This window comes from Benincasa hispida, chromosome 4 (assembly GCF_027475165.1).
Source record: "Benincasa hispida cultivar pf3 chromosome 4, pf3_genome.v1.1, whole genome shotgun sequence".
Lineage (NCBI taxonomy): Eukaryota > Viridiplantae > Streptophyta > Magnoliopsida > Cucurbitales > Cucurbitaceae > Benincasa > Benincasa hispida.
In genome coordinates, this window is record NC_143481.1 from 18,293,741 (window position 1) to 18,307,529 (window position 13,789).

At 26.2% G+C, this 13,789-nt stretch overlaps 1 protein-coding gene across 1 annotated transcript; it reads left to right on the top strand.

The window, feature by feature from the left end:
• The first annotated feature begins 7,979 nt into the window (after window positions 1-7,979).
• Window positions 7,980-10,862, top strand: LOC120075991 (putative trehalose-phosphate phosphatase D). The gene is made up of 11 exons (XM_090312557.1): window positions 7,980-8,320; window positions 8,436-8,576; window positions 8,788-8,859; window positions 8,958-9,056; window positions 9,151-9,207; window positions 9,320-9,421; window positions 9,517-9,594; window positions 9,842-9,911; window positions 10,126-10,196; window positions 10,314-10,406; window positions 10,562-10,862. The coding sequence occupies exons 1-11, from the start codon at window positions 8,090-8,092 to the stop codon at window positions 10,640-10,642; spliced, it is 1,095 nt and encodes a 364-aa protein (XP_090168683.1). The 5' UTR covers window positions 7,980-8,089; the 3' UTR covers window positions 10,643-10,862.
• The last annotated feature ends 2,927 nt before the right edge of the window (window positions 10,863-13,789 follow it).

Genomic DNA, 13,789 nt, shown 5'->3' on the forward strand with positions numbered 1-13,789 from the left:
CTAAACCTCGAATTTTCATAACTATATCAATTTACACATTCCTTTAGATTTAATTTGACAAATATCATGCAAAACATTCAATTTTTTTTTTCAATTAAACTTATAAATTGCTACAAGTTAATCAATTAAAAGCTTTATTAAGATCATATTTGAAAATCGTCAATTCATATATTCTTATACATGTATAGACTTCTACCAATGTCGATCAAATTGACGATTTTTTAAAATTGTAATTTCAAGAATTAACCCAACACTTTTACATGCAAGGGAAAAAAAAAAGATAAATATTAAATAAGTGAAAAAGAGGTACTAAAATAGTCACGTGATAAATTAATCAAACTGTCATCAATTTCAAAAGAAGCAAACAGCCGCCGGCACTACGGTAGGGTATCCGCCGTTTATTCTGCCGTGTTTGTGATCTATTTTTCCAATTCATTCACCAAATTCACAATTTTCACAACCCATAAGAAAAATGCGAGGACATTGTTTTCTATAAACCATTGGCACTAATATATATTATATTAACGATACGTCGACATTTCTATTCACATTTACATTTTTCATCAATTTGAATTTTTAATATTTCAGATGTATCATAAAAAATCTAATATATATATAAGCAACAAAATATCACAAATATAAATATAATATAAATAACAAACATTTTAATTTCTTAGAAAACACAAATATGAACATTTTCTTTTTATAATTTTTTTAGATCTCCGTCAATATCGATATTTCTAATGATATCGACATATACGTCGATATCCACGTTTAAACATTTATCATACAAAAAATATAAATATAAATAAACCAAGAATCAAAAGATCACTCTCCTCTCCTTTACATGATTACCTCAAGTTTGATGCCTTTGATCAAACCTCAAAATTATGAAAAAGATTAAAAATTAAATATATAATTTTATAGACTAAATTTATAATTTAACTTAATGATAATCATATTATTATTATTTATTAAGAGGCCATATATTAATAAAGCCAAGATATGGAGTTCCCTAGATTTCCATCTACTTTGAAACTTGGACCTTCCTAACAGCATTAGATCCTTTAATTGACGAATTACTTGGATTTGGAATTTTGTGGATTATTATACCCTTCAAACTTGTTTTGGTGGAATAAAGGATCTCACCAATTATATTTAATTTTCTCCAAGGACAAAACAATATTATATATTATTAGATTATAATCAGCAAAATAATAATGTCTAAAGTCTACCCTAATATAAGGTTAATTATTTAATTGATTCCAAGGGAGTGATGATATATGATTGGTGTTGGAATAAATAAATACACATTATAAAATATTAACCCTAACCTATAAAATCTCTCTCTATGTATATATATATCGTAGGGAATTTTATTACAATCTCCAAACATTCCACACACAAATATTCTGTCTAAAATCCACGTGTATTTAGCTGAGTATTAAGAATTGTTTTAAATTAATACAAAATAAAATAGAATATTTTACGATATTATTATTTTATTTGTTTTTCTTTTCCCTCTAGAGTAGTCGAATTTGATTTGTCTTCTAGTGAAATCATTCATAGAATTCAAGATTTTAAGTGAATATAAGCCAACTTTCTACTAAGAATATTTCTTAAGGGTGGTGTACTTTAGAATATAACCTTTCTTTTTAATAGCTCTTTAAAAAAAGAAAAAAAATCGCCAAATCTATAGTGGATATAGAACTTCAAGTGAGAGGGATCCAATAATAGAAGTCTTGACTCATAGAATTTTAATTTTGTGTTTATATAGTTCATAAACTTTAAAAATATCTTATAGATCTGAATTTTTTATTTTTATTTTTAATAGATTCTTAAATTATCGAATTTGTAGCTAATATGTCTCTTACATGTATGAAAATGTTCAAAATTAAATGTGATATTAGACATTGAATTTAATTTTGTGCTTAATAGATATGGTTAGACATCTTTTTAAAATTATTTTATCAATTAGCTATAAGATTTAAAATTTAAGGTTCAAATGTATATAAAACTATTTTTTGTCTTATAAAACGACTACTACCTTTTAAACATTTTCAGTATTTCTGAGATATATTAGATATAAAATTGAAGTAATCTATTAGACAATTTTAAGAGACTATAGTCAAATTTGAAAGTTTAAGAAGTTATTAGTCATAAATTTTAAATTTTAAAGACTAAACTTATAATTTAATCTTAATATAAACGTAATTTTAAATCTAGGTATATATATTTAAAAATAAAGAATAAAAAATTGGCAAACTAAAGGAATGATCCTTGGACTAATGATAGACAATGTGCACACTTACAATTGGTTTTGCCATATAGTTAATATAAAAGTATAAATGTTTTATATTTAAGTAAAAAAAAAAACGCACGTCCAACCTCATCATTGTAGGGAGCATATGCTCTCTTGATCCCTTAATAGATCCGTCCCCGAGCCAAATGTGTGACTCAAGAAAGAAGTGAGTATATTTTTTTTAATGATATATAGAGTGAGAGAATCAAATATGTGCCCAATTGAACTATATTCATATATTGACAGAGGAAAGTGATTGACGGTCTCGACCAATATGAATTATACAACTTCATCATATAATAATAATAATAAAGAAAATTTGAGACTATGCAAATATACACATAAAGTTGTATAAACAAGAAACATTTTGAAGAAAATTGATAGATATACAACATTACGTATAGTGCATAGCTCTTTCATCCATTAATGAACACTTTATTATGTGTTAAAAGCATATTAGTATGGTGCAATTTTAAGTTTGGATGTGACTAGTAATATAATTACTTGAATATATTATTTATACAAATAATGAATATATGATTAAGAGTACTTTTACTTTTTATTGTTAAGCAAAAGCAACTTTAGTTTTTTTTTCATTCAAAGATACATGTACAGAAAATTCGAGAATTTAGTCTTCTCCATTCATAATTCTTTAATTAGATAATTTTGAAAATTCACATATCTCACCTTTAAACGATGGATGATTAATTACGATATATTGTTATTAAATGAAAGAAAATAATATACACTAATGAGAATCAATATTGCACACAAACTTTAATAATAAAAATAATCACACCATTAAATCTTAAGATGAAGTGCTAGAAAACACATGTTAATAAATAAATAAATAAATAAATAAATATTATTCATCTCCTTTTTCTTGAACCCTAAGTTATTCCAAACTTTGTATTTAGCTCCCCATTTAAAAAATTTCCTTTTTTCCTTTGCCTAACTCTCTCATTCTCTTCTTCTTCAACCATACAAAAACTTTTGACCCTTCACACCCATTATTATTCCCACACATGGCCTTCCTACTTTCCTTAATTTTATAGTTATGTTTTAGGTTCATATTCTTTTTTCACCCTCAATTTCAACATTCCAATATTCTATATCTCAATTGTTCATGAACTAACATATGCATAAAGTGTAAAAAATATTCTTAAATATATTTTTAATCATTCTAAATCAATTAATTATAATGTATATTGAAGTATAAAATTTAATATTCAATTAATTTTAAGTGATTTTAAAGCTACTTCGAAATGATTTTAACGTGACAAATGTGAATCAAAATCACTTCTAATTATATGCTTAATTAATACACACAAAATACAAGGTCTCTATATATCGATGTTGCAAGTTTTAGTGAGAATATTGGAATACATAAATCTTTGTCATTCTTTGTGTTTGATTTAAAATTTGGAATATATAGCTACAATATACACACACGAGATTTATATGATAGTTTAGGATAAACAAACTCACTTGTTAAGTATAGACTCAATTATATCTTAACTTAAATTATATAAGCCTAACCAAAAATTGACGAGATTTTGAGATATTGATTTTGTAAAAATAAAATTGATAAAATGTCAATGTTGATGAATATATATTTTTTATAATATCATTAGAAACAAATATATATATATATATAATTAATAAATAAATATTTCAAATTAAAACATTTTTTTTTATATTATGTTCACATTTTGTGTTATTTTTGTATTGCTTACATTGTTTATGTTACATGAATTTTTTTTTTTTTTTTTTTTTTTTTTTTTTTTTTTTTTTTTTTTTGCAATAGCATAGAATATTAATTCTCCTTCTTTCGATGTCAAACCAATAGTAATGTAAAAATGTCGATGAAATTAGCATAATAATAGTAATAATAATAATAATAATAATAATATCGTAAATCAAACTTATTAATTAAATTAGATAGAAAAGGAAACAAAAAGATCTAACCTTTTGATTGCTTTTTAAACTCCAACTTAGAAATTAGCACTACGGATTTGACTCTGACGAGAAATCGGCGTGTAAAAGAGATGTCAAGAGAATGAAACGAAACTTTTTGCAATAAAGAAGACTATTGTGCTAATAATGAAAAATATTCAAATTAAATTACATTTTATTCTAAACGTTATTATTTTCCCCCTTTATTCCATTTTTCTTTTCGATTTCCTTTTCCCCCTTTTTTGGCTCTTACGAAGCACACTAATATATATATAAAAGGAATTTGATTAAGTTCTATATGATTTGTTTGAATTACTTGAGAAAAAATAATTTAAAAAAAACAAATTTTTATTTAAATTCTTATGGTCAAATACTTTATTTTTGTTTTAAAATGACTTATTTTCAAAATTGAACCATTGATAAGTTAATCCAAATGCACCCTTCATCATCTTTCAAATTAGAAAAAAAGACGGCTAATCTTTTTTCTTTTTTTTTTTTTTTTTTTTCAAATCAGTTGCGATACCGGCAATACAATAATATTGATTAATATTAGGACTTAGCGTTACTTCAACCTTATATTTTATGTGAATTATTGTTCTATTAACATCGATTACTATTTATTATTTGCTGACAATATGAAATCTTTTTCTCGACTATTTTTAACCAATTACATTTTTCCTACGACATAATCATGGGAAAAAGGAAATTAATCTTCCGACAATAAAAGGTTCATTCTCAAATTATAATATATTTATTGTCAAATCTCATATATATATATATATATATATAATTTCAATATTATTGGATTATGGTAATTAATAAATAAATATTCACTATACATTGAAACTAATGAAAGAAGTAATTTCCTTTTCTTAATTCCCTTTTTATTTTTAAAGAAAGCATAAAAAAGGAAGGAGAAAAAGGAAAATAAAAGGCAAAAAATTGACTTTCGAAGGAGAAAAGTCCAATTGATGTTATTTCATTTTCCTTCCTATTCTATTTTCCACTTTAATCACAGCTTAAAAAAAGAAGGAAAAGAAAGTAGCTCCTTTTTTCTAATTTTAAAAGGTGTAATATATTTGTTTTATTCCAAAATTAAAACCCATATTATGATAATTTTTGCTTTCTAAATCTGTTTGATAATATATATTTTTTAATTTCGTAGCAATAATATACTTACTTTATTTTTTTTTTGTTGTTTTATTTTAACTGTTTTTATAAAATGAAAACTAATCAAATATGAATAAATATTTTTCATATACTTGGGTTTTAAAAGTCAAAATTGTTATCAAAATATAGGATTTTATTTTTAAACTTTTTTAATTTTTTTAAAAATTAAACTTGATTATTAACCATCTCTTTGTGTTTAATTGTCATGAAACTTGAAATAATGGGTTTTTGTATAGCCTTCTCCAAAAGTTTAATGCTAAGTTCTAAATGTTAAAGGAGATAATAGAAAGTTTATAAAAAAAAGGAAAAAAAAAAAGAAAAAGAAAAAAGCTTTGTAAGGATGTTGAAGTGCACTAAGTCCCAAACCTTACAATTAATTAAGCATTATATATACCAATCAAATCCAACACAATATTAAACACTAATATTAATCAATCAATCTTCACATTCTCAACTCTTCTCCATACCATAATCATTGTATTAATATTATAATTGGAGCATGAAAAGATAGTAGCAAAAATAAATAAATAAAAGAAAAAAAGCTGAAATCCCAAAAAGTGGGGTGCCAATTTACATAATACTTTCTTTTTATATACATAAAAAAATCAATTTAAATGTCTAATTTGAATGGTATCAATTAAAATCCTTAAATTTCAATTAAAAAAACATAACATAGTGGTTGTATTATCAATGAAAATAAAAAAATCTTTAGATTTTGTTTAATAACTATTTTTCTTTGAAAAAAAAATGTAAATTTTCTTTTGTTTATAAAATGTGACTTAAAATTCAAATGTGATTTTAAGAAAGGTGAAAAACTTACCTAAGAAAAAAAAAGATTGTGAGGAAAAAAAGTATAATTTTCAAAAAAGATAAAACTAAAAACAAAATAATTATCAAACCAAGACATAAACTTTCATATAATTGAATCAATTTAGACCCTTACTATTAAGATTTCCTTTTTAAAACTATTATGCATTATTTTCACACGTGTACAGAATTTCTTTAAATACAAAGATGAACGTAATATTAGAGAGAAGGAATAAAATTAATCAAACAGACCTTAGCAATTTTTCATTAATATGAGTGACTTTTTATCTTTTCGCCTTTATCTATTTGTCTTTATTTATTTAGACAAATTTAAATCCTCACTTATAAGAGTTACATTTATGATTAATCAAATTGATACAATAATTATTAATTTGGAGTTTTAATTGATGCAAATATAAATTATTTAGGAAAATTATTTTAAATGCTAAAACTATTGAAAATATTTGTAAGTACAGTAAAATGTACTATTTTTCTATATTTAAAAACAATCTAATTATTTATTAAAAAAAACATGATAAAAGCCCTATTGAGCACTAGCAATCCCAAACAACAATCAATTCAAATGTTTGGAAGTGGGGTTCAGTGGTCCTTCACCCATTTTTTTTCTCTTTTCTTTTTCTTCTCTTTAGTGCTCTAAGATATCGCTAGCTTGCAAACCACACCCATTATTTATTTTCCTATATACATCATTTTCATTTGCTTTTACCAACTCTTCCTATTTTCATCACAAACCCCCTTCAAATGAACTAAATTATTCCACACTCACTACTCAAATATTTAATTGTGTTCTTTGTTCCGAGTATTGGACAAACATGTAAAATATAGTTATAACTATACAATTATTTGATATTGTTCTCTTTAAATCTATCTCTACTTCGATATTTTAATTTACTTTTAAATTCTAAACAAAATGTTTGTTGTAAAGATGTTTTTATTCATATTCAATTATCAAACAAAGTGAAACGAGAAAACAAGAGAATCATACAAAAATTAAGTTTGGATTTTTTTTATTTTATTTTATTTTTACCTCTCTAATTTGTCCTCATTGATTTGTACAATAACAAGATTTTATATATTAAACATTCAAATGTACAATTTTGTCATTCTCTAACAAAAATTTCTATCTCAATCCCTATTCATATTCATAACATTTTAATGACTTAAAATTTTCTATAATCCAATTGAACCATCAAGCTTCATATCGATGCTACTGTATGTTAAGTGATTTAATATCTCTTTAGTTCCTTATTTATTTATTTATTTTTTTGTATTATTCTAAAAAGGAAAAAAATCACACCATTAGACTTTGCATTACATCATGTTATAATTCTTACGTTTTTTTAGTTCACAAATGAGATGGGAGAATTTAAATTTTTGATCTTTTAGCTGAAGACATACGTTTTATTGATTAAATTATACTCAAGTTGATAGTGATAGAAAGGTAAGTTAATGATTGAAGTAATTATAAAACTAGAAATCCATCACTTTAATGAATCTATACCAAGTAAAAAAGATATTTTAAACCATATCATATATTATTAAACAATAGAGAGGATGTTGAAAAATAAAAATTATAGAGAGAAGAGAATAATAATATTTGGGTATGGTGGGGAAGAGAGAGTGGTGTTGTGGGGTATGAGAATGGTGGCTGAAAAGTACAGGAATTAAAGCAAATAATAATAATAATAAAAAGGATAAAATAATTTGGTCCATTAATGCCATGAAAGGTGTGTTATAAATTCACCCTTCCAATTCCCCTTCTTTCCCATCTTCATCTTCTTCAGAATCCCAAATCCCAATCCTCTGTTTTTCCCTCTGTTTTTTCTCACCCAAATGACCAACCAGAAAGCTTCTCTTCCCAAAGCCAAATCACGAATCAGTGTGGCCTTTACAGTCGCAAGAATTGGAGGATTTATGGCTAATATTTCAAAGAAAAAGCTTTTCAAAAGAACTGAAAATGGCGGTCGAGGCAGAGCCATTGCTTCCTCTGTTGATTTGATGAGAGCTTCTTCTCCTACACGTCTTAATAACTCTCCTTTTTCTCTTTCTCAATCCCCATGGATTGTGAGTTTCTCCATCTTTATTTGTTTCTTTCTTTGTCATAAAATGAAAACTCTGTTTTGTCTTAATTTGATTTTGATTGATTTTTGGTGTGTTTTGATAATGATATACATTGTAGTTTCAACTTCCTTCTGCACTGAACATGTTCGACCAAATTACAACAGCCTCTAAAGGCAAACAAATTGTCATGTTTTTGGATTATGATGGCACTCTTTCCCCTATTGTTGAAGATCCTGATAGAGCATTCATGAGCAATGAGGTTTGTACTCTTTAAATCATCCCATCAAAGGGGGGGAGGGGAAAACCTACTCTAGTTTGCCCGTCATTAAGTTTTTGACAAACATAAGGGAGGAGGAGAAAAAAGATATTCTAAAGCTGAGAACAGTTATTATAAGACAGTCCAGTCACGTTCAATATTTTTGTTTTTCTTGTGATGACTTATGATTGTGTGTCAAACATTTTGTGAACAGATGAGAGCAGCAGTGAAAAACATTGCTACGTGTTTTCCAACTGCTATAGTCAGCGGAAGATGCAAAGACAAGGCAATATATACATATATATTACAATTCCAAATTAATGAGTTACAGTTCATTTATTACTATTAAATATAAGTGATTTTTATTAATTTAAATGTTTGCAGGTTTATGAATTTGTTGGATTGGCAGAGCTGTTCTATGCAGGGAGTCATGGAATGGACATACAAGGCCCAACTAAAGGCTATAATAATAAATACAACAAAGTATGTAACAAATTTATTTATTTATTTATTTATCAGTGAGTGATAATAAAATTTACTTTTTTTTTTTTTTTTTTTTTTTTTTTTTTTTTTTAAGGGCAATGAAGCAGTGCTTTTCCAACCGGCAAGTGAGCTGCTGCCCATGATTGACGAGGTTTGTTCGTCTCAAAAGTCAATACATAAAGATACTTTCAAACACACACACACACACACATATATATATATATATAAATTAATTAATTTTTAAATTTTATTTTCTTTTTCAGGTATATAAAACCTTGTCAGATATAACAAAGTCCATTACAGGAGCTAAAGTGGAAAACAACAAGTTCTGCATTTCTGTGCATTTTCGCTGCGTCGATGAAAAAGTAATTTTTTTTAAAACTACCAAAAAAAAAAAAAAAAACCCAAAACTAAATAAATAATTAATTAATTTTGTTTTTTTTTTGGGATAAAATTATAGAGATGGGGTGCATTATCGGAGCAAGTAAAATCGGTGGTTAATCAATATCCTAAATTGGTTCTGAGTTTAGGACGAAAGGTAATAATTTTCTACTCTATTTTTTTAAATTAATATTTATTTTTTGAAAAAAAACTTTAATTCTCTTTTAACATTTATGGAAAAATCCTAGTATCTAACACACACGTGCCAAACCTTGTACTTTTTAGACAGCTTTTGTGGGTCTTACTTCGATAGTTTTGTTTATTAAAAAAATGATTTATATATTTATATTTATTTTTCTCTCTGTTGAATTTTGTGGCTGACCAAAAAGACAAATAATGAACAGGTACTAGAGATTCGGCCAGCAATCAAATGGGACAAAGGCAAAGCTTTGGAATTTTTGCTAGAGTCATTAGGTAAAAATATATTAAACCATGTCCTATAATTATATTTTCAACCTAGCTTAATTACACATTTAAAAGTTTACAATGTCATCTTGATTTTCACTATTTTCAAATTTTTAACATAAAATTTAGAAAAAAAAAATTGAAAGTACAAAGACCGAATTGAACTGCAATTGAAAATACTGTACATGGACTCTCACCGTTTTTTTTTTACCTTTTTCTATAGGGTTTGCAAATTCTAGTGATGTCTTGCCAGTTTATATTGGAGATGATCGAACAGACGAGGATGCATTCAAGGTATGAAAATTCAAAATATATAAGATAAGATATATATTTTTTTAATATGTTATAAATATTGGATAATATTAATTAATTAAGGGTATATATTTTTGGTGGGGGTAAAATTGGAAACAGGTTTTGCAAAGTAAAGGATTAGGGTTTGGAATCCTTGTGTCAAAATTCCCCAAGGAAACTTGTGCCTCTTATTCCTTGCAAGAACCATCCGAGGTAATAATTAACCCAATATTTTTTTAGATTAAAAATAATTATCTCTATGTACTTTTACATTTTTGTCCAAGGAAAAATTAAAAGTAAAAATAAAAAAATGTTAAAAGTGGAAAATAATGTTTTGCATTTTAAAAGAGATTTCTTTTTGGGTGCAGGTTGAGGAGTTTCTTTGTCGTCTGGTAAATTGGAAAAGATCAATGGGAGCATTATTATCCCAATCCACATTATCTAATTAATTAATTAACAAATAGAAGGAGGATTAAGGAATTTTAAATTCACTCAAAGAGTGGATTTTATTATATTTTTATTTTCAAATCTAAATGGTCTATTTTATGTTTATGTTTTAATTTGTAGCCCATTGCTAACTAAATGTCAATTATCTCTCTAAATTATTAATGAGAGACAATTAAACACTCTCATAATTAATTTGGTATTACTAGCTAATGCTCTTTCATATGACTATGGTTCGAATTTTTCTCTCAAATGTAATATTCAAAAAGAAGGAAGAAAACATCTTTCATTGTGAGACATATACTATTTTCACTTCTCGTAAATATTATTAACATACCCGAACTAGTGACAACTATAATAAATGATATTATAATTAACCCAAAGATTTGGGTTTATGTTCATTTGTGTTCAGACAATATATTAAACTATCATCAAATGATTAAAAAACGAGTCAAACCAATGGGTTAAGAAGTGTGTTTCTACTCTCTAATGTATGATTTGATTGGCATATTAAATCATAAAGTTAAACTAATCGACAAATATTTCTCGTGAATGGTTTGAACATGAGTGTTTGGTGTACATACGCCTCTGACACGTCTAGATTTAACATTACTTCATCAACTTAAAATGTTGGAATACCTTGAATCTATTATCTAACACTTTGAACGATCAAGTACGGAGGTCTCGTGAATAATATTGTTCTCTTTCTGTCACGTTGACGTAACTAACATATAATTAGTGAACCACGTAAAATATATGTGTCCATTTTCTATTGTTTTACCTTTTTTCATTCTTTGTTTGTCGATTTTGTAACATAAAATATAAAATTTTCATTTTTAAATAATGTAGAGAGATGCAATCTCGAACATATAGTTCAAAAGATAAGATATAAATTACTATTTCAAAAGTCGATGATTCGATCCAATCCTGATACTGCTTGCCACAACGGTCGAACTAAAAAAAAAAGAGAGGAGAGCATTAGAAAAGTTGTAAAGTTTAAGTGGGTGAGAGAGATTGTCCATAGTTACACTATTCTTCACATTTTAATGCCAATACCTATAAAAATATTATACTCATTTTAATTTTTGAATACATTTTTCTCATTTTCATGAATTATATATATTTTAAAAATAAATGTGGCTCATGGATCCAAATTAGAGAAGACAACTGGTGCAATTTTTACTACAACCAAACTATACTCATATTGACGTATATTTTAGTAAATGATTTTGTTTTATATACTATCACAACTTTCATATTTTGTACATTAATTAGTCAAACTTTTCCTTCCTTCACTCATATATGCATGTATTAGGTCTTTGAACTGTCAATCACTAGTTCACTTTACTTCCTTGTATAGTATAAGGTCTCTTTAAACAAATAAAGATATTAATATTGCAATGCTTCAATGTTGAACTTCTTTATCCTCTCGATTGTAAATTATGATTAAACTATTAAAAAATTGCTAATCGATGATAGTTCAATCTTTCACTCGAACTTTAAAAAAATGAAAAAAAATTTACAACTTTATTATAAACTTTAAACAATTTCCTCATGGAGTGTGTTTTAATGTCAAAAGAATAATAAAGGCATGCAACTATTTAAGGCAGTTAAAGGCAAAAAGGCTTTATTTATTTTATTTTATTTTTTATTTTTGGCTTTTGAACCAACAAAATTTGTCCTCAAAGTGAATCAAAGTTTAAACTTATGACTGATGATTGTGATATGGGATCATTTCAACCATGATTAAAAAACCCAAAAAGTAACACTTCTCTTTCTCTCTCTCTCTCTCTAACCCCTAACTTGTTCTCAAAAAATTTTGGATAATAATTAATCTTCTTTACCTTTTTTCTTGTGAATTAAATCATTTATTGGAGAAATAGAATATATATCCAAGAGATTGTATAAGATAATGTAATATATATACCTAAACTCATAAAATTTCATTGACAGTATTGGCATCTTTTAAATTTACTGTTAAAAAAGAGAGAAAAATATAATATCTCCATAGAAGAGTAATAGAAAAAAAATCAATGAAGTCGCACTATTAGTAAGCATGTACCTAGATCTTAGATACTGTTCGTGCCTTCGGTATGTTATTTGACGCTTCAAATGACTTAATTTATGAGGAGTGCGTGCTATATAAATTATTTAACTCTACTATTTTTTTTGAATATGTAATTTGATATTTTCTCTTTAATAATACAATTTCTCTCTTTATCTGCTCATGATGTAACTAACACATTTTAGTGAACCACCTAAATCTTTATGTCGATTTTTTAAATTGTTTATGTTTTTCGTTTATCTTTGATTGTTGATTTCTTAACCGAAACGATGGTGAAATTTTTTTGTTTTAATTCGAGATTCATAGATAGAGATGGTTGTTTTGGGATGGTAATTAGGAGTTTTACCACTAAACTATTGATAAGTTTCATTTTTTGAAATTAATAATGAAAATATTAAAGGTATCTAGAGGGTGTTTTTTGTGATTGGAAGAAGGTGGTTTTTTATTAATGGGGTTATTTTCAAGGGGTTAGGTGGTGAAAAAGGGAAACCCACTACTTCTTGGGGGAAAAAAGGGGGAAATCATTGTTGAAAGAGGAGTTGGATTCCACTTCTTCACCTTAAAAAAATCACATTTTTTCCCTCTCTTTTTTAAATAAATAAATAAAAAACAACTTAATATCTTCTTTATTATATATATATATATATATATATTAATGGGATTTTACACCAAAACTATATATACACAAACACAACTCAACATCTATCCTTCTCTAGTTGAATCTTTTCATTTATCAGACGTGTAAAGATCAAAAGCTTCCCATTTTCCACTTCAAATAATATTCAATCCCATCATTGCTCCCTCTCTAGAACCCTAAAACCTTACCAATTATTGCCCTAAAAGTATCCCTTTTCCCTCTTTTTCTCCCCCTCCTCGACCTAATTCTAATAATTCCTCTCAACATAGGTTTTGTAAATATTATATTGTATAAGTAAGATTGATCGTTTCTTCTACATTATTAGACGAACGTCTGAAAAGATAGGACGATGTTTTTGTTTTGTTATGTTTGTATGGAAACAAAAATGTACGTGAGTGCAAGAGGGGGCAGAGCATTATTATTAGAAATGGTGAGTTTTTTTTATTTTTT